Source organism: Amblyomma maculatum, chromosome 1 (genome assembly GCF_055883805.1).
Source record: "Amblyomma maculatum isolate TAMU_Amacu chromosome 1, ASM5588380v1, whole genome shotgun sequence".
NCBI classification, from domain to species: domain Eukaryota; kingdom Metazoa; phylum Arthropoda; class Arachnida; order Ixodida; family Ixodidae; genus Amblyomma; species Amblyomma maculatum.
The window spans coordinates 189,680,395-189,701,137 of record NC_139344.1 but is presented as its reverse complement, the minus strand read 5'-3'; the positions used below and the strand labels follow the sequence as shown (position 1 = coordinate 189,701,137).

General features: G+C 43.9%; 1 protein-coding gene across 2 annotated transcripts in view; it reads right to left on the bottom strand.

Annotated features, from left to right (window-relative positions):
• Nucleotides 1–20,743, bottom strand: part of Galphas (G protein alpha s subunit) — a 128,858-nt gene that overhangs the window by 38,886 nt on the left and 69,229 nt on the right. The window contains exon 10 of one of the 2 annotated variants that reach the window (XM_084589916.1): nt 17,077–17,115. The exons of the other annotated variant lie outside the window; for it this stretch is intronic. Coding sequence (XP_084446042.1) covers nt 17,077–17,115 — 39 coding nt within the window. The remainder of the gene's footprint in view (nt 1–17,076; nt 17,116–20,743) is intronic. 2 annotated transcript variants of the gene reach the window in all.

Here is a 20,743-nt window from a genome sequence, read left to right as displayed (position 1 = left end):
TCACGCAGCTTAGGTTTACACACAGCAATGACAGAGGCATCTCTTCAGTGCCTGAAAAAATTAAAACATACAAAACCAAAGAAAAGTGAAAGAAATTAACTGTCACAATAATGACTGAAGCTTTTTTCAATGCAATAACATAAGGAGTGTGGCATGATAGATGTATCAACCCTGACAGCAAGCGGAAATTTGCTAACAGCACCTTTCTATTCACTTTTTGCAGCACTACTGCTTCAGAACCAAGGCAAGTACATTAAATCATGAACTGAGCAACTATGATGCAGTTGCGAAAAGGATAGCTAACTGCCTCACCTGTGTGTCACACTCCCAGACAGGTGATAGCAAATTCCGAAGCTTCAGTGCAACACACAGACTCTGGCAAGGGGACAACATGATTCTTACCATCAACTGCAGCTTCTCTTAATGCAATTGTAATTCATGGGTGGCTACACTACAACGGAACCGTCTCAGAGGGAGCTACAATGTTGCCAGCTAACATGCACCAACTGCTTCCATTAAACACTGTCAGAGTTTTAGCACTGTGTAAAGTACAGTAAAACAAGTGCAGAGCAGCTTCTGTGCAATGACGATGGGAATAGCTGCCAAGAACACTGCTCCAAAACAACTGCTAACAAGAATCAAAACTTTTTACGCCGACACTCCTTTACACACGCGCCTGCCTTGTCTGCATCGCTTAACACAACCTGGGCTGCTGGCGAGTGAGTGAGGGAGAGAATAGCCAATGTTATGAGCTGAAAAGGAGGAGGGGGAGACGAAAGGAAGAGGTTGTGAGGAGAGGTGCCACAAAGACTAGTGAGGGTTGTGCATGCCAGGACAGCAAAAAGCAAGCAAAGGGTGATGGGGAGGTCCACTGCCGCAGGCATATAGTTGCTGAGGAAAGCTAGCCCTATATGAGAGTGCACACCAGCTACTGCTATTTAGATCACATACCACAGTGTAAGCATAGTATAGTAAATCTTGGCACATATCAATTCAGGAGAGAGTCGACGTACGCCATGCAATAAATTGCTGATCTGCGCCGTCCACTTCCTTTGTGAATAAATGGAACAAAAGTGGCAGCACCGAGTTGTACACACCATCACTAAATACTACCTAAATATTTCCCAAAGATTTCTATGGCCTCACCTCTAGTTTGTGAAAGAATGACAGGAAGAACATATTCACAATCCTGAACATAGCCACTACTGCTTGCCCTGCTTGTGCAGTCAATCATGAAACTCCCAACACAACCAGATAAACCTGTGAGCACATCAAGCAGATGAACCTCATGGGCTATGCAACAGCCTTGCTACAAAAGCATTTCATAAGCTGTCGAGCTGAATGCCATTAGACACAACTAGCTATCTTGTGCTGCTAAGTGTTTTTTAATAACATTGCGCTCAATTGCAATTCGAGCCTGCGTAGTGCCAAAGAGATATCAGAGTTTGAAATTATTTTTATATGTTATTATGAGCACCCTTGTGCAAGGTCTTTTCATGCCATTACTTGGGGAAAAAAAAAACTTAGGAGGTTTAACCCTACTTAAAGCATGCAGGGGTGTAACAGGTGAAATTGAATTTGTAGCAATTTTTGGAGCAGCAAAATCTTAGTTTTGGAGCAGTAAAATCCATATTTGGAGCAGCTCATACGAAAAAAAAAAAAAAAAAAAAAAAAAACAACAACCACACTTTGCAGCACAAATCCAAATCTTGGAGCCGTTAAACAGGGAAGAAACCTTACTTTCGGCACCAAGGAATGAAGAGGTGTGAATATTGGACCGTATGAATGAGATCCAGAAGAAATCTAGCAGGGGCCACCTATCAGTGGCTCTGACATATTTCCTTTTGGAATCCGGCGTGTACCTATTCTTGTAAATAAGCATTTTGTATCACAAGGCATGGTATCAACTAAAAAAAAAAGGAATAGAATGTGAGCCATAAAACCGAGAAGGCAAATTTTTAAAACTTCGGGGTCGGAAAATATACAAAAAGCTTGAGAATATGAGTTTCATTTTTTTTTTTTTTGCTTCTACCACGGTTTGACAATCTCAATCATGGGACCTTATCTTGCTCACAAGACTCACAAAACTATGTTTTAATGTCTGCGAAATCCACAGCTGGTGTTGTGCGACGGCAGCTCCAAAAGAGCTCAATTCTAAGCCGTGACTACGATCAGCCCATGCACAAAAGGCCAGAAACGAGCACAGTACAAAAAAAAAAAAAAAAAAAAAAAAAATGTTGATTCAAAAGCAAATAAGCAAGCAAGTCGTTAGCAGAGAAAACTTGAGCGAGCGCTCCTTCGGCCTGTGATTTATGCTTTCTAGGGACTGGCAATGACTCGGCATATTAGATTATACATTTCATGCACAGTGCAGACATTATAGTATTTCAATGTTCTAGCATCTGTAAATGTTAATTTTGGCAGTTTTGGGTTCCACTGCGGCATTATGAAATTCAAAATGTAAGGCTGTTGCGTGTTTTCTGACCTGCCGACCCCGACCCCAAACCGCCCCCCCCCCCCCCCCCCCAAAAAAAAAAAATTACCTCCTCCACCTGAAAATATAATCAAACACAGAAGCCATAGCTGATGCACCTCTATCTGACGACGGGAAAGTGAGCCTATCGATGAGACAGCACAAAAACACCCTGCTATACATGAATGGCCCAACAAACAATGGAAAACCTCCAACAGATGCATAAAAAGAAACTAAATATATATCCATTAGAAGCATGCGGTGCTTAAAACAAAGCGTAGAAGTACTGCTCCAAAATCACCAGCACCACCACGGCCCTTTTTGCAGCGCGACGCAGTATAAGTGGTGCCTCGTTACAAACGGCCACGTTGTTTTATGGGGATGCTTCACCGCACGGACCGTTACCTGTGCAGTGAAGCATCCTCAAACCGCAACGGTTCAGCATGCTCGAAGAGCGGAAGAAGCACATGGATGCAGGAGAAAAATAATGAGTAGGCATTATAATGGCATGACGATCACGACCACAGCATATTGTCTCTGAGTATGGCCAACTTCTGTGGCTAGTCGGGGCATTCTGGTGCAATGTGGCGCACATTTAATGAATTTCGTGCTTATGGCGCAGTAATACGCAGCTGTATCAAAATGGTGCAGTTGGCGCAGCTGTTGCACCCCTGAGCATGTTATAACAAGCAAGAACGCCCGACAGAGTGGTTCAGTGGTTCAGACAATCGGCTACTGAACTGGAGTGTCTGGGTTTGAACCCGACAGCGGTGGCCACAGCGGTGGCCACATTTTAGCGTAGGTTAACACAAAGATGTCGGTGCACATTAAAGTTCCGCAGATGGACGAAATCATTACACAGCCCTCCACTAGCTTATCTTTCTTTCACTCCAACACTCCCATCTTCCTCCCTTCCCCTGCAAGGGCCCTCAAGGGCCTGCAGTATTCTGTAAATAAATAAATAAAATAAATAAAGTGCAGGTGACTCAGGCGCCCACCAAGAAATGTCAGAAATGCTCTGCCTTTCCTTTCCTATAAACTAATTTACTAGAGGTAAACAAATACTGAAATTTTCGAACATGGCAAAAATGCCTTTGAATATCAAATATCTGATCAGCGGAGAATTCACCTGGTATTTTGAAATGAACTAGAATTGAATGAAATTGCACAAATTTTATACAGGATTCCGTATACTATTGTTTTTTGTACACGATAACCTGGAAGAAACAGAATGGAGCTGTCTTAGTCATATCAATGCTGAATACAGCAAGCTGTCGCTAATTCGACCTTAAAGGGACCAGAAAAAATGTGCGGTTTAGTGAAAGCTGGAACTACTGAATGAGATTGAAAAATAGTGTCGAAAACTATTTGCATAACAGTAATTTTATCTGATGAACAAACTGAAACTGAAGTGAGGATGACTTTTTTTTTTTTTTCCTGGTTTCGTAGGGAAGGCCCTTTTTACAAAACGACCCCACCACACTTTCAGGTTTCCTTACTGCACAGTCTATGTGGTCGAGCACAGTGGTGAAGAGCACAGTGTGGTAAAGCAACGGTGAATTCGAAAATTTTCGGTATATTCGGTAATTTTCGAATATTAGAAAAATTTCAAACATCAATTTTTTTCGATACGAATCGAATTACAAACATATTCGGTTTGTATTCAAAATTCTGAATATTAGCACACCCTACAATTTACGTTTACAAGTGAAAGCTCTGCCGCCAATCTGGCTTCTCGCTGCTCAGGCGTCTCAGCAGCTTTTCTAGAATGGTTGTGTTATTTTTAGCAAGAGCAGCTAACGATGCGCAACATCTACTGTGTAATCAGAGGAGGCCTGACATTTCCAACACTCGCTTCTGTATGTTGGATGTCTCGATGTACTGGTGTGCTCTTCTTCCATGGCTGATATGAATGGAACCACCGATACACCTGAGCTTTTATAAATGCACTGCACCATGCGATCAACCTCCACAGTACGTCAATGTGACATCACTGCAAACAGCTAAAAAAATTATGTTGAAGGCCACCTGAAGGTCAAGGTCGTATGACATGGACAAACACGGCGTACATGGTTACCCGCCATTGTGGTTCAATGGTTCTCTTTCGTAACCACGCCACTGTGGTTCGACCCCCAGTAATAAAAAGATTCGTAATTTGAATTTCGCACCACCACAGCCGTACAGCCATCTTGTGCATCTAAGCTCCGTTCGATTCACCTGCACTACGTAACTGGTTCTTGTGGTGCTGCACTTCGCCATTTGTTTTAGGGATGCAATAAGGCACCCTCTCTCTGCCTAACACCGTTCCTTTCAAAAGTGCAGACATCGTGCAGGTCGAGTTCACGAAAGTTCATCAAAACTGTGCACCACCTCAGCGGTCACTGCCGAAATGGTGCGGCTGCAGCAGCCGCATGAAAGAAGTCGTCAGCTTGCGTGTTGTGAAAAAACTGAAGCGACCCTTCATTCCACTCGTCAACGAGAACGGTGCTTGTGTTCGCCAAAGAAATGGCGATGTGCAATTCAAACCATGTCTAACAAGTAAGCACGTGCATGAGTTATGATGCATGCAGACTTGAATCGTGATCAGTAAAAGTTGTGTGCACTTCGTGCCAGGTGCCGCATGGTGCACATGCACCGAGGTTGGTTCATGTTATGGGGGTTCATTCTCGCAAGAATGCGCCACGGGGGACTAGGCGCTACGGTCGCCTTCTAGCCCCGACTGTCTGCTAGGGCTGGCACGAGCTGTGACCCACAACCCGCGGTGCGAGAAATCGCCACTGCGGCGGGTTCGGGTCAGAGGGGACAAACACGAGTTGCGTACTCGAACAAGCTTTAATTTGCCCGAGCAGTTGTACACGGCAAGTCGACAGCACACAAATACAACCGCAGTGTAGCGAGCGAACGCCGCGTATGGGGGTGAAATAAAAACCACCTAATGGGGAAGCGCTCCAGGGAGGTGAGAGGAAGAGTCTTCTCACCTGACACGGCTTCTCGCTCACATCCCGTTGCGGTAAGTGCCTACAGTCAATGGGCGATTCTCGGTGACGGCGGTGATCTCGTCGGCAGAAATCATGAACTGCGCACGTGCGCGCCCATTCGCCAAAGAACCCCGAGCGAGTTGCTACAGTCGCGCTCCTCGACACGGAACGAGAGAGGAGGTCTCCCGGTAACGGCGGCAGGAAAGAGGGAAGCCCGCGGCAGCGTCGCCGCAGGACCCGGGAGGCGGCGGGGAATGGCCAGCATGCCCTCTCCTCCGCCAACCTCTCTGCCAGCGCGCGTAATCACGCCTGTTAATTACGCGCGGGCGTTATAATTGAGGAAGGGGATTGTGAATCCCCACATCCCCCCTTCCTTAAATACAGCTAAAAGTAGTCATGTTCACCGAGGGATATACCGAGGGGGCCAGCTTACTGCACAGAGAAAACAGTTTAAACCCAGAGAAAAGTGCCAATATATAAAAAGTTGCAGACAGCTCACAGCCACAGGTGTCGGAGGGGGGAGGCAAGGCCGACGACCACAGGAGACGACCTTGGAGCTGGGGGCACACGTGCGGCGGCTACAGGTCCCGCTTCCTCACCGTTAGTCAGCCAAGCACGGAAATATCGATGGCCGCAGCTGGGCCTCTGCATTCATTCTTGGTCAGCCACGGCAGCTTAGCGGGGAACGGTTAGGAACTGCGTCTTCGCGTTGCGTAGCGTGCTGCAGGCCCCCCTTAGCGGGCCGTCCGCTCGCTCCTGGCCGGCCTCTTTTCCCTCCGTCATTGACGCCGCCGAGGGCGAGGGCAACGGGGTACCATGCTGCTCCCGCTGGTGAAGCCACGGCCGCGAGCACTGAACGGTGTCGAGGCGGTCCCTTTGCTGCAGCTTTTGTCGTGCTAGACGCATGGGCCCGTTCCACGAACTCCGGCTGGCTCGCTCCGTAGCCGACCGGAAACCGTTTGTCTTGGCCTGGTTGACGGTGACAGCATGCCCTGGGTGCAGGAACGCGGCCACTCCTTGGACAGCTTACCCCTCGCTGCTGCAACGGTTGTCGTGGCCTCCGCCGGCTCCCCTCCTTGCTGGCTGCAATGCTGTCTTTTCCGCAGTTAGATTTTTTTCCTTTTCAAGTCTACCCCTGCTCGATCTTTTCCAAGAGAAAGCGCATGCTTGCTCCGGAAGTAAAATGCGCCGAATATCGACAGAGTGTCCCATCTATATTCAGCGCAAGAATTTACTCCCTGCGCGTTGGTCAGAGTTACGTCTGCCGTAGGCGCAAGTCGTAACGAGGCGCGATGCTCAAAATCCCAAGCCTTGCCTCTCACTGCAGCTGCCTGCTGGTGGGGGAGTGCGTCCTCCTCGGGCCCCGCAGTGGGGCTCGAATTGCGGTGCGCTTTGTGTAAAGTCTAGCTCCGCCATCTTTGCTTGCAGCTCTGTCGCGCGTCGGCGTGTGCCCAACGCAGCAACCGTGGCGTTGTTGCGAACTTATAGAACAAGTTCTACCCATTCGACGTCACCATGCACATCACTAGGCAGTGAAATGACACAACTTGAAGAAAAGTCTTAGGGCCGCTCGCATGCTCAGCGATGCACACATCGTGCGATATAGCTCGTATAAGCGTAGCGTGACCAACCTCGAAGGACTCATGTGTATCCTTTGCGTGGGGAAAAAGAATGCGCTAGGTGGTTTCGGAGTACAGCCGGCAGGGATCCAACACGCTCACAGCAATACAAGCTGTGTAGCGCCCGCACAGGCAGCAATACCGGTGTGCCGTTATATGCGCCGTGGCCGCGCCGCTCGGCTCCCAGAGCCCGTCCAACACTAGTCGACGAAATAAAAAACAGGATCCTACCGCTTTCCTAAAGCTCCCTTAAGGCTGACTAGGCTCCCCACTGCACTGATGCAAATAAAACGTCCCCAATTAAACTCGAAGAAGCCGGGTAGGCGGGCCCTTCTTTGAGGCTGCGAGCCATCGCGACGAACTGGTTGATGGGCGCGGCACCAAGGATAGTAAAATACTTCTCATGCCATCAACGTGCGTGTGCAAAAGTACATACGCTACAACGTTGACCGTCCTCCCGTAGAGCATGGTAAGTCAAAACACTATGAGAGAAAGCCCATCACGCCATCGTGCGCGTCGCCCTGCTGCAAAGCGGTGGAGTCGTATGACATCCTGCTCTCGCAGAAAATTACAAGATCACAGTGGCTAGCGTCCCCCCCCCCCCCTCCAGCTCCTGATCTCTCGCAATAAGAAGAGTTGAGGTGGTTTTGCTTGCTTGCCGTTGTGCAATCACCACTGCAGTATTAGACGAGATTGAAAGGTCAGTCCTGCTCACTGCCATGGCTAGTCTATGTGTCGGCGTCGTACACACACAGACACTTGATTTGTCACATGTCTGGCCCCACGTTGGGCGCCAAAATATGGGGGTTCATTCTCGCAAAAATGCGCCACGGGGGGCTAGGCGCTACGGTCGCCTTCTAGTCCCGACGTGCCAGCCCTAGCAGACAGAGCTGTGACCCCCAACCCGCAGTGCGAGAAATCGCCACTGCGGCGGGTTCGAGCCAGAGGGGACAAACACGAGTTGCGTACTCGAACAAGCTTTAATTTGCCCGAGCAGTTGTACACGGCAAGTCGACAGCACACAAATACAACCGACCTGTAGCGAGCGAACGCCGCGTACGGAGGTGAAATAAAAACCACCTAATGGAGAAGTGCGCCAGGGAGGTGAGAGGAAGAGTCTTCTCACCTGACACGGCTTCTCGCTCACATCCCGTTGCGGTAAGTGCCTACAGTCAATGGGCGATTCTCGGTGACGGCGGTGATCTCGTCGGCAGAAATCATGAACTGCGCGCCCATTCGCCGAAGAACCCCGAGCGAGTTGCTACAGTCGCGCTCCTCGACACGGAACGAGAGAGGAGGTCTCCCGGTTACGCCGGCAGGAAAGCGGGAAGCCCGCGGCAGCGTCGCCGCAGGACCCGGGAGGCGGCGGGGAGTGGCCAGCATGCCCTCTCCTCCGCCAACCTCTCTGCCAGCGCGCGTAATCAAGCGTGTTAATTACGCGCGGGCGTTATAATAGAGGAAGGGGATTGTGAATCCCCACAATGTCAACACTGCATTACGATGAAGTATATAATCAGCATGTGAAGTACACGTGGCCGTTTTCTTGGCGAACTCGATCGTGGCCTTGCTGACAAGTGAAATAATTAACTCTGGCCTTTTCGCCGTTTGTTAAAACGCACGAGCCAAAAATATTGTGGCTGGTTAATGGCAAAACTTCGTTGTCATGTACTATTTTAAAATTCATCAAGTCAACCGGGACTATCATTCAATTAGGACGCAGCCGGTGCGAACTTCGTGGCTTACTGCAGCTTTACGGAAATGGTGCAGAATGTGGAGTTGAATCGAACGGACCTCTAGTTTGTACTTCAGACACTATACGTTTGTTTTAGACGTGGTTTGTATTTTTTTACGAATGGCAGCTATCTTTCAAACGCTTTGAAGTTCAGGATATGGCATGGAATGATCCCAACGTGCCATCAACCTTCGGAACAGCGCTCGCTCGCAAAAAAAAGTTTCAGGCAAATTTGTTGCCTCTGGAGCAAAGTTACTGAATGCTATCAGCAGCAGGGGCTTAGAAGACGACGTTGCATCCTTGAATTTTAATTAGAATATTGAAACTCTGCAACAATAGTCCGGAACGTTAACAGCTGCGTATGTATGCGTTTCGATTCGTGCCTCTAATTTGTTTGTTCTTCTTTGGAGATCATTCACCCGATGGAAATATGGCATGATTGATATATTTCTCATCTTTAGTGCATCGGCAATAAATGGGGAGACATTCTTCCGCCATCGCAACAAAGGGTTTTGTTTTTGCCAAGTATAATTTCGGGTCTCGACCTTACATTGACGCTTCGTAGTAGGCCTTCTAGCTGCTAAGGAGCGTCAGTAAAAGAGGTTTGCCAAAGAAGCAGTTTTCTTCACACCTTTATTTTTAACCTTGGCAGTTCTAAATGCCATCTTCTTGAACACCAACAAGTATGCATTTACAGTCACCGACCGAAAATTACGATTTGAGACTTCTAGGATGTGCTCATTACATGCTAAGGTATATAAGCACCAGAAATTTCGGATGCATTATTGCGACTGATTGCTTGATTTTTCAAACTTTATTCGCCCCGCTGCGATTTGAGGATGCTTCACCCCAGGGATTGTGAGGACTATGCGGTCCAGCATCCACAAAACGCAGCAGTTCAGCGGATCTGCAGTAGCAGGTTCACTGTCGCGTCTGTACATCAATGAAGCTCACACGTTCACCCGCAACATGTCAATGGCAGTACAGCTATCGAATGCTTTGTCATCTGGCTTTTGGTAAACGAAAATGTCTGTGTACTTTATTTGATTTCATCACATTTTTAATTTTCATGTCAAGAGTTTGTCACAGTTTGCTAGGTCAGCTATACTTTGTTTCTTAATTTTTTTTCGGCATTCTATAAAGCAATCTTAGTTGAAATTGAGATTGGTTTAAAGTACTGTTATCAAACTTAAGCAAAAAAATTGTGCTTTGAAATGTTTTTTTCTTCTTGGAGAGTAAAATGTATTGCAGACTGAACGCTGAAATTAGCCTTCTTCGAGTAAAATGAGAAAAAAAATTGCCTCCAAATGCATCTGTGGTATAATTTTAACATTTTGCTGACAAGTTTCAAGAAAGATTTAAAACATTTTGCAAGTTCCAAAATTTATTTTCTAATTTTTTAAAGAGTTATCTTGTAAATTCCGATTTTTTTATTCCCATCCAACTAATTTTGTGCTTCTCAGATATTTTTTCCAATTTTGCACTGAGTATTTGTGTTACATGTTTTCAGAATGTGCATTCTACTTCCATCAATGGTATGTATTTTACCTGTTTTTGGCTCACATAATTTGCAGCAAAAACGTTTGTCAGAAACCTATAAAGAACAACAATCTTTCTCCTGGTAGCGAAAAGTTCACTGGAATGTTGGTTTTGCAGCGAATATTCAAGATTTTGAGATTTTAGTTTCCAATATTTTAGTTTGTTGTTTTCATAAAATAAAGCTTTCCTACTAGAAAACCTACTGGACAGATGCTACCACTTTTATTCAGTAGCTTTGCATCATCAGAGGTGGAAGCAGGCTTGAGCATTTTGGAGCAGTAATGATGCCATTTTGGAGTAGCTTTGGAGCAGTGAAACAAGTTTTGGAGCATGCTAATTATGTTTTGGAGCATGTTTTTAGGATCTAATGCTTTAAATAACTGCAATTTTCTATTCCTAACATAAAGAAATCAATTCTGATTCCTCCTTTTTTTTTTTTCTATGTTCGATGCTGAGCTTGACTGTGCATGTATATCTGACAAGGCAAGACAAACAGCCAAAACATGTACAGATGCTTCAAGTATCACAGCTGACCTGAGCAACAATTTGAAACAACACTAGCAAATGGAATGCTTTTTCTACGCTTCATGTCTGAAAATCAAGTCTAATTAAAAGCTTTCCGCCACCTGATAGATTCAAACATGGAGTTTACCAAAGTACTTTGATGCACTCAAGCACTACCACTAGTCTGAAATTCACATCAATGAGCAGTGCATTTATGCTATCTTGTGCATATCCTTTTCGATCCTGTGCTTGTGTCGATAAATTCCTTAGCACTGGTCAGTGCTGCCTGCAAGGAGGATTAACAGCACTCATGGATAGCCTTTTCTCCTCTTCAGATGATTTACTTTGTAAGCTTCTGTAAGTGGCTTCTCATGCTTTTGCTTTAGCGACACTGGGGCTATCTTAAGTTCAACACGTTAAGGATATGCCATGTATGGCTTTCCAACAGTCTTCAGAAAATTTATAGTGATTTGCACCTATGTGGCATCGCCCTATAATACTTCAAGTGTGTTTTTGCCTGATGTAGGTTTGGTACATTTTTCTTACCAAGAGGCTCGAGGGTCAAGCATGTGCTTGTTTTCACAGTAGAATCATTAGAACAACTCGTAGTTCATTGCAGACAGAAAAGTTTCCTAGGTCCACTGAGTGGTAAAACCAGGTTCTGCTGAATTTGATGGCAAAACATTAAGGTATGGAGCAGTTTTGGAGCAATATTGCCTTTTGGAGCAGGATGGAGCAGGGAAAGCAGTTTGGAGCAGAATGGAGCAAATGGAGCAGTGCTTCCACCCCTGCATCATTAACACTTCTTTTTGGGCGAGTTGGTTCATTTTGACTATATAAGAAAATTTGAAACAGCGCTACCACACATAACCACTAGTCTTCTCTGTCTAGTCGGCCGTCTATCTTTTGTGGTTGTGTGCGGTAGGGCTGTTTCAAATTTTCCTATAGCTTTGCATCACTATGATGATAAAGCTGGAAGAATGTCTAGCCTTCCATCTGTTCTTGCGTTTCTAATAATGGATTAAACATAAAAAAGCAAAAGCTCCAAGCATAAAATAAGTGAAATTAAAAAATGGCATTGTGAGAGGTTCAAGGTCGAAGGTGAAAACATATTGATGTCCATTCTGTGGCAAGAACAAAATGCACTAAAACTTCTATTCAGTAGCCAGTAATGCAGTCAGTCCCCGAGCCAGTTTCGATTTCTTAGACTAGTCGCTTCACTTCTGCAGCCTCCTTGTAACCTGTGCCACTTTTAGTAAACTAAATAAACTAATTTCAACAATAGTCCACTCCGCACAAAGATGTCACAATATAGCGACCATCCAACATATAAATGCCATGGGTTGTCCCTGGAACTATCACAGGGCAAACTTGGGTCACGCCGCTATCATTGAATGTAAGTGCGGTGTCTAAGATGGCGATTTGGTGATTGGTGCACTAGAAAGGTTCTAGAACTTTTTACAAATTTTTGCAATTATCTTTCAATTGGTATCTTGAAAATTACACATTTTTATTCCTATTCAACTACTTTTCTGCTTCCCAGATTTTTTTCAATATTTGCATTGAGTATTTGCGTTAAATGAAATTATTTTCGAATTAATATGAATTCTATTTTTACCAGTGGCATGCAGTTTACCAGTTTTTATCTCTTGTATAATTCACAGCAAAATGTTCGTCAGAAACCTTTAAAAACAGCCTTTTCCCCATTGGTAATGAAAGAGTTAACACACTCGGCTACTGAGCCGGAGTTCCCAGGTTCGAAATAGACTGTGGCAGCCATGTTTCGATGGAGAAACACAAAGGCGTCACATGCTGTGTGATGCTAGTGCACATTAAAGATCCTCAGATGATCGAAAATTACTCCGAAAACCGTCACTATGACACCTTTCACTGTTCTTTTAATCCCACCTTCCCTCCCTTATAGCATGGTGTAGATATCCACAGAGAAGAGTTTCAGCTACTGTGCCTTTCCTCTCGTATAAATCAATTTATATTTACATAATTTTTTGTTAGCCTTGGAGGATGCCTGGTTTAATCTTGGTCTATTTCAAGGTCACTGAGTCGGAGTGAGATGAAAATACCGTATTTACTCGCATAATGATCGCACTCGCGTAATGATCGCACCCCTGAATTTTGAGGTCAAAATTCCATTTTTTAAATTCCCCGCGTAATGATCGCACCCCGAACATGGAGCCGCCTGGTGGTTGATCTGCAGTCATCCCGCAGCGAATGCATTCCGACGAGTTCCCAACCTAGTCTAGTAACGTTGGAGTTCCCATGATTCCATGCTTTGCGGCGTTCGCCATTTTGCAATTTGGCAGCGTCATAGCGTGCTTTGTGTTTTTGTGCGAGTTTACGCCATTTCACCATGGGGCGGTATGCCAGTTACACCGCCGCGTTCAAGCTCAAGGCTGTCGACTATGCACTGGAGCATGGCAACCGCGCTGCTGGTAGGCATTTCGGCGTGGACGAAGTGAGGATACGCTATTGGAAGAAGCAGCGCGTGAAGCTGATGGCTACGAACAAAACACGGCAGGCTTTCCGTGGACCCAAAACGGGCAAGTTCCCTCGTGTTGAGGAGGCGGTCCTAGAATACGTGAGGGACCTGCGCAAGGATGGTTGTGCAGTGTCATTAGAAATGATACAGACGCAGGCGCGCACAACTGCCAGGAAGCTGGGAATCGCCGCAAAGGATTTCCGCGCTAGCTCCGGTTGGACGACTCGCTTTATGCGACGGAATGGACTTTCCCTGAGGCGGCGGACGTCGTTGTGCCAGCGGCTCCCAGCCGCGTATGAAAGCATATCTAACGCTTTGGATGGAACGGAAGATGACTTCCTGTGGGATTGTGAAGATGCTCCCAGCGACGACACTGCCGTTTCCGATGAGTCGTGCAGCAGTGAAAGCGAGGATGGCGAGGATTCAGACTGATTAGAGTACTGACGAAAAAAAATAAATGGGCATTGTGCACTTCATGTGATGCTTAATGTGCGTGTTTATTGCGAAGGTAAGCCTTACTCAGCTTTTATTTTTGGTTGTAATCGAGATATATGTTCTAAGACGTCTGACCTGCAACTTGTTTGCGTTTTCAGTGCTCAAAACTTTTTTGTAGAAAATTTACCCTGCGTAATGATCGCACCCCGAAATTTGCGTCAGTATTTAAAAAAAAAAAAGTGCGATCATTATGCGAGTAAATACGGTATTGGTTGTACATGTAGTAGTAGAGCTTTCGCTCTAGGATCAGTTGAATTTAAATAAGAGTTACATGAAATCGCATCCAGTTTATTTCCAGTGGCCTATGCAACGTCCTGCTGGCTTTTTTTCCTAGCCTCTGGAGCCCTTCAAAGAAAACCAAACCTCAAAGCCCTAACCAATGACGCGTATTTACATGCCCCCTCCCCCCCCCCCCCCTCCCATTTATAATTACAAAAAATAAAAAATTAATAAGAGACATGAAAAACACAAAAAAGCAGTGAGCGAACAACTATACACGAACAAACACTAACAAAGAGCCTATGTTATAGGGAAAGACAAAGAGGCACCAGTAAAAGAATAGCTCACAGCAAGACTCAACTCTCATATGATAAAAAAGAATTGATATGTAACGTCTTATATGCACTACTGCTTGAGCAAGATTCCCGTAATTTACCAAAACAAAAATTGACAATAGCAGTGCCACGGCCATATGGCAAAAGAAAACTAATCTTTCCGACTGCCTTTGGAAATCATCATGGCGGAATTTGAAACTTCATAAGTCCAAATGCCACTAGGAGTCTTAAATGCCACTAGACAAACAGCTTTACATATCTACGTAGCACAAGTACAAGATTATATGTTACTTGTGCAAAAAAAAATGCAGGAACACCTAAAAGAAGAAAAAACTTCTGCTGTAGCCAATGAATGCAATTGGGTTGACCACATCTGCAATACTACTGGTGACAGATATTCACTATTTTCAGTTTCCATTCGGCTTGAAAGCTTATGTGCTGCCTTTTCACAGGTGCTATAAGCAGCAACATTCACCTTTTCATACAGTGTGACACAACTAGCAGTACACTCATCACTGCAATTCACAGATGTGCTCTAGCATTTTAAACATTCCAACTGCTTCATCTCTCAAAAGGTTTAAAACTTGACACTCTTGAAATGTGGTCAAAGTAAAATCTTACTAGGAAGCTATTTACTTCTTAATATGCACAAATAAAATATTGGTGCTTGCTGTTTGCAAATAAGCAGCCCCTCAGTGCCCATTTGTACCTAGCTAGCTAAGTGTTAGAGCCAAACCTCGTTATAACTAACTGGGATATAGCGAATTATCAGATAAAATGAAGTATATTCAGTTTGGCTGGTCTATACTTTATTTGTATGGGAGTTTTATCTGTATAATGAAACAAAAATTGAATATTTGATGCTCGATCGGCCATAACGACTGCATTCACATGGCTAAAAATGCACAAAGGAGCCATAAAAAACAGGGAAACGCCATATTTCGATCGTTTGAATCGTCCACCGGAGAAGCGTGTTTAAACCACCCATGCGTTCCTGTGCCACACCATGTAAGGGGAGTGACAAAAACTAGCCCCAATGAATGACTGACGGACCTGTGATCGGTACGTGACCGAACCATCACCTCGATGTGACACGGCCCTGCCATCACTCCGAACGACCCAAGCGTGCGAGCTGCCCTCCGCAAATCCGTTGACTCCATCGCGCGAAACAGCAACGCAGAAGCGCAAAGCACTTTCACTAGCGATAAAAACCACAATTTTTAGGAAGGCTGCGAGTGTTGTGCACCTATTGCGTCGACAATCTTGAATGTGAGGAAGAAGATTGAAGTGCTGATTGAAGACATCCATTCCACTGGCGCCGTGAAGGACTGAAAGTGTGCTAGCTTCGTCACCGCATCAGTTGGTGCTTCCCAATGTTACGTTTGAAGACTTCGTCACTGCTAATGAAAATGTGGTTTGGCGCCGTGGCACTCCAACTGACAGACCGTGAAATTGTCAATCAGCTGTTTTTTACAGATGATGCAAGTAATAACAATAGCAAAGTGCTTGAAAGAGAACAGCGAGCTCCAAACCATGCAGAAGCTACCGACGCAGCCGAGATTGTGCTGCTTTTTAAAAAAGAAATAGTTCAAGCATGGGGTCAACGTCCCTACTTCAGTGTTCATTTTTGCTCTCCATCACAGAACGAAAGGCAAGATTTCATGTTTACTCCAAGCTTTCAATAAAAAAAAATCTGCGCATTTTCGCACCTTTACGTTGTCCTTGTTGGAATGCATTTTACTTGGTTATATTAGCAGATCTGTTTACAGGAGTTTGTGCACATACCTTTAAAATGAATATTGGATATAATGAACGAATGTTTGAACTTAATACTACTCTATTATAACAAGGTTCGACATGCAATCACTTTTTAATCAACACAATGATGATGCACACTATCAGCTCATACCACACAAATGAATTACTGATGCAATCACATATATGCCCTATGAACAAGGAACAAGACTGTGATAGACATCAAACAAAAGGTGCTTTTATACACCCTTTACAACTGTCTTTGACCAGAGAGTCCTTCTAGAACACAATCCATCAGCACATAATTAAAAATGTTTTTTTTTTTTTTTTTTTTTTCTTCAGATCCGAGACAATTTGTCTGGCCACAAACCCCCACAATTACAGAATTAGTAGAAAAGGGTCAAATGAGGTAGGGTCCACCTAGTCGATACCTCTATGACGTGAAATTTTTATACGAAATCTGCTACGTATCAAAACAAGTAATAAAAATTAGGACAACTATTTTAGAGCAAAATATATCTAGAGTATAGATAAAAAACTGCTAAAAATACTTTAATAGCTGAAATACTCTAGTCACAAATGCTATTTAAAAGTTTGCTGTTTGAGCAAGATTTTAGGGTGAGGTAGATGATCCGTATACCTCTTATCACAGGTGTGTTATTCCCAAATCATTTTACCAGCTAAGCACAGCTGTCAACAGTATCTGAGGGATATGTGGAGCTTGAATCTCACTTATTACGTACAGACATTCCGGTGGACTTCTAACAATAGCTTGACAACTGAGTGGTGTACAATAACTACAGTACTTTAAAAAAGAAAACAGAGAAGCCATTGGCTATTGCCTTTTTCCCCAATAGCAATTTGTGTTAGCACAATGTTTTATAAATTCACAAGAACACTGCAAAAATAAGGAGGCATTTTTCTGCTCACTGTGTGGAGTTCCAGGTTGAAATGGATTTAACCGTGGTTCTTGATGATGCAAGCCAGAGAGAAAAAGCAGGGCACAGAGGGAAGAAAAAGAGAGCAAGAGAGAAACAGCAATGTCTAAGAGAAGTGGAGACAAGTAAAAGGAAAGCATTGCCATAAAGTTGCCCTGCACCACCCCTGGTCAATCATGAAAAATGTTTCTGGAACTGTAGGGCACATTACGAGTGATACTGTCCAACAATGATTGTTGTTACTCGCACAACCGCAGCATAAAAATTTCATGTAGTGTATTTAGTCATTGCTGTGCCCTTCAATATGAATTCTGTCCTCCATTATTCCTCGACTTGCACTCAACCATGGAAACCTGGTTGCCACTACAATTTTGAAAAGAGGTAGAAAGTGGAGGTACCGGTTAATGCAGCCACTAATCACCCCAGCATCACACCTTCATGGTGTAACAGAAGAGATCACACTGTTGCTCAAGATGTGAGGGCACAGGATCATGTAACTTAGCAGAAATATTCATGGCAATATAGTCACTGAATGTGACAACTGGCCAAGCTCAGAGAGTGGTTCAGGGCCTCTTTCAGAATTACGGCAACTACATACATGACAATACGACTGCTAGAAAAAAGTCAAGGCCACAACAGCAAAGTGAATCCCCAGCAAAGCATAGCAGTAGCAAGACAGCAAGCAAAGCTGTCTTCCAAAGAACAAACAACTTGCACTATAGAGGACTAGCTGAAGCCTGAGGTCCACATATAAGAAGACACTTGGCACTATTCACTATTTGTAATGGTTCCTAAATAAATTTTCCAGCTTGCACACAACCCTGCTGCGAGTTAGAGCAACTCTGCAATTTCTAAAGAACATGTACCATATGCAGGGCCAGCAATCTTTCATATGTATGACGGGAGTTGGCAGACAATGCCTGTCCTGAGTAGCACTGTGTGTAGTCAGCCTCCCCATCTAGGCCTACTAAGAATGAACTCTCACTAGTGCTCGAGTTTTTTCAATCAAGTCAAATGTGATGAAATAAAAACTATAAGCCATCACTTGATTGTTTATATTTTTGCAGATGTCAATTGCACAAACTTTTGTAACTATGACGACTCATCAATTTTATGAACCTGTATTAAATTTTCAGAGTACTGAATTTCCCACTTTTTAAATGTTCAGGCAACTGTGACAGCTGATATAAATTATAAGCCAGCATGCTTTCTTTCCTTTGTTACTAATAAAGAAAACAACTATCTGAACAGCCAGAAACAATATTTCCTCCAGTGGCATACCACTTCAGAGTCATGCACACCCTTTGTCAAAAGTTTAGAGCCCAGGGGGTCTACTTCTGAGCCATACTATTGTGGCTCATAATGCATTCCCAGGTTTCCAAACTTGCTGAAGGCGAGAAGAGTTTTCATTCTACCCTCTCCAATGGCTACAACTTCCACAATTGTTAAAGAAGTCATACTATACGGCTTAAAAGCAAACCCTCTAGGCTCTAAGCTTTTGACAAAGGCTGTACTTGCATTTTTACACCTTGCATTTAACACCCAGCTTAAGAAAAAAGAAACAATGGCTACATGAGGGAGGCAGCACCAGAAGCAAAGCAATGTGTAAAATAAATTGCAAAGCTAGCACACTCAATATGTCGAGCACAAAATAAAAAAGCAAATCACACTATATGCAATGCAAGTACTAGTGAAAATAAGTTTTGCAAAAATAGATTATTAAATTATATGGGGGCATAGTTGCTTTACAAATACAAAAACTAACCTGCAAGCATGTTTCAGTGCAAGTGTTCAACTTTGGCACTCCAGGATGGTAAACAACCTGAAGTGAAACTAGTGAAGTCCCAACTTAATAAAAGATTTAAAAAAAATAAATAAAAAAAATATGGCGTGTATAAGACAAATGGAACGACTCAGCTGTTGTTGACAGCTGAGTAGCCTATTCAGCAGTATTTTTCGTTCCATGAAGTCAAAGCTGAGACTAGCTATCTAAATTTTGAAACATTCGCATCAGAAAAATGTGCCAATGTAAAGTAGTAGGTCACCTTGAAAAAGAGCCAGCTGAAATGGTTGCAACAAGGTACCGTTTGAGTAATTTTTTTTTTTTATTGGACCTAAAAGAAAGCACACAGAACTGCAAATCTACTACTTGATAGTGGGGCTACTTAAGCATCCCAAACAAGATCTCTGAGAAAAATTTGCTTAACTCATATCCTGCACCAAGTGTAAACACAAAGTCCTGTCCGAGGCAGTGTTTTCGTGACAAGCTTTCTCTGATGATAAAGTGTCTTGCGGCCCTCGTAGTACCACTACAAAATGGTAGATTATGAACTTTTTTTGTACCTTCTTTCAAAGCCACTAAAAAGCAGTACTGTTTTGAAGATTACAACCGGCCGTTTTTCAGGGTGATCGAGAAGTTTCGCATTGATACTTTTTTGCTGGAGCCACCACTTCTCTAGTTAGCAACAGACAGGCCACACGACTTGCATCAGCACCAAGTTGGTTTCATTCACCTACAATAGGTTCAAAAGCTTTGATAAACTTTGATAGTTAAGCTCTTATAATCCAGGTGCTCATATTTGCAACTCTCAATCATCAGAAGCTCTTTGAGTCACAGAAAACCAAATAAAACTAAAACCTGGATGTCACGAACCTCCGAGCAATGAAATCCTCAATTCCCCAACGTTGCTCCCATTAAAGAGCGAGTATTTGTGAACTCCATGCAACGAAGGTATTGTGGCAGTTGACCCTGATATAATGAACTCTAGCAAATGAATGTCTAGAGAAAGTAGCATGACTCCCTTCACTCTCCATCACTGCTGTGGTTGCCTTCCTCACTTTCCCCACCTCATTCATAGCGCCAGTGTGCGAGCAAAGGGGGTAAACTACTATAGTCCTTATCAGCGCAACTGCTAAATGTTTCTCCACACTTCTGTTGTTAAGTAACAGGGATTTACTAAAAATATTTTCAACCCATTTTGCATTTATTGCGAAAAATGCATGTAACAAGAGCTTTAATTTAATGAAAAGTTGCAGGCTTCTCTCAAGGTAGTTTTATAACTTCCCATTACATGACGTGCCAATTGGGAATTTGTGAACACAGAATAAAATTGCCAAAACATAACTTTTAACTCCTTGTTCTGCTAGGTTCTTGCTGCCATACTCTCTTTAGCATGACTCAATATTGCTGGCCCATTCTGAAAGTGATTGAAAATGGGAGATTGCAGAAAATCTTACCCAATGTTTTTCATTTCCACATGACCCAGTGAACCAGCCACTACACGTTTCTGGATATACATTCTACCTAGATTATCTGCATCTTATAGGCTAATAATGTGGACAGCTGGACAATTTCACAAGTTCTTGGCATGCAACCTCTGCATTAAAAATTTAACTGCACGCTGCAAAAGAGAATGTGCAAAAGAGAATGTGCAAGAATCCACAGGACAGATCACAGCCAGGCTCAAATCAGTGGTACACACATTTTACATGCACTAGCTAAGGTATCAAAGGGTTACGGCAGTAGCCAAAATATGGCAAACAGAGCATGAGACATGAAGCATGCAAGTGAGATGCAAAGAACACAGTGCAGCAGCAGTAAAAGGCAGTATAGAAAGCCCCAGAACACAGCGGGGCAGCCATGCAAGTGGCAAGTGAGA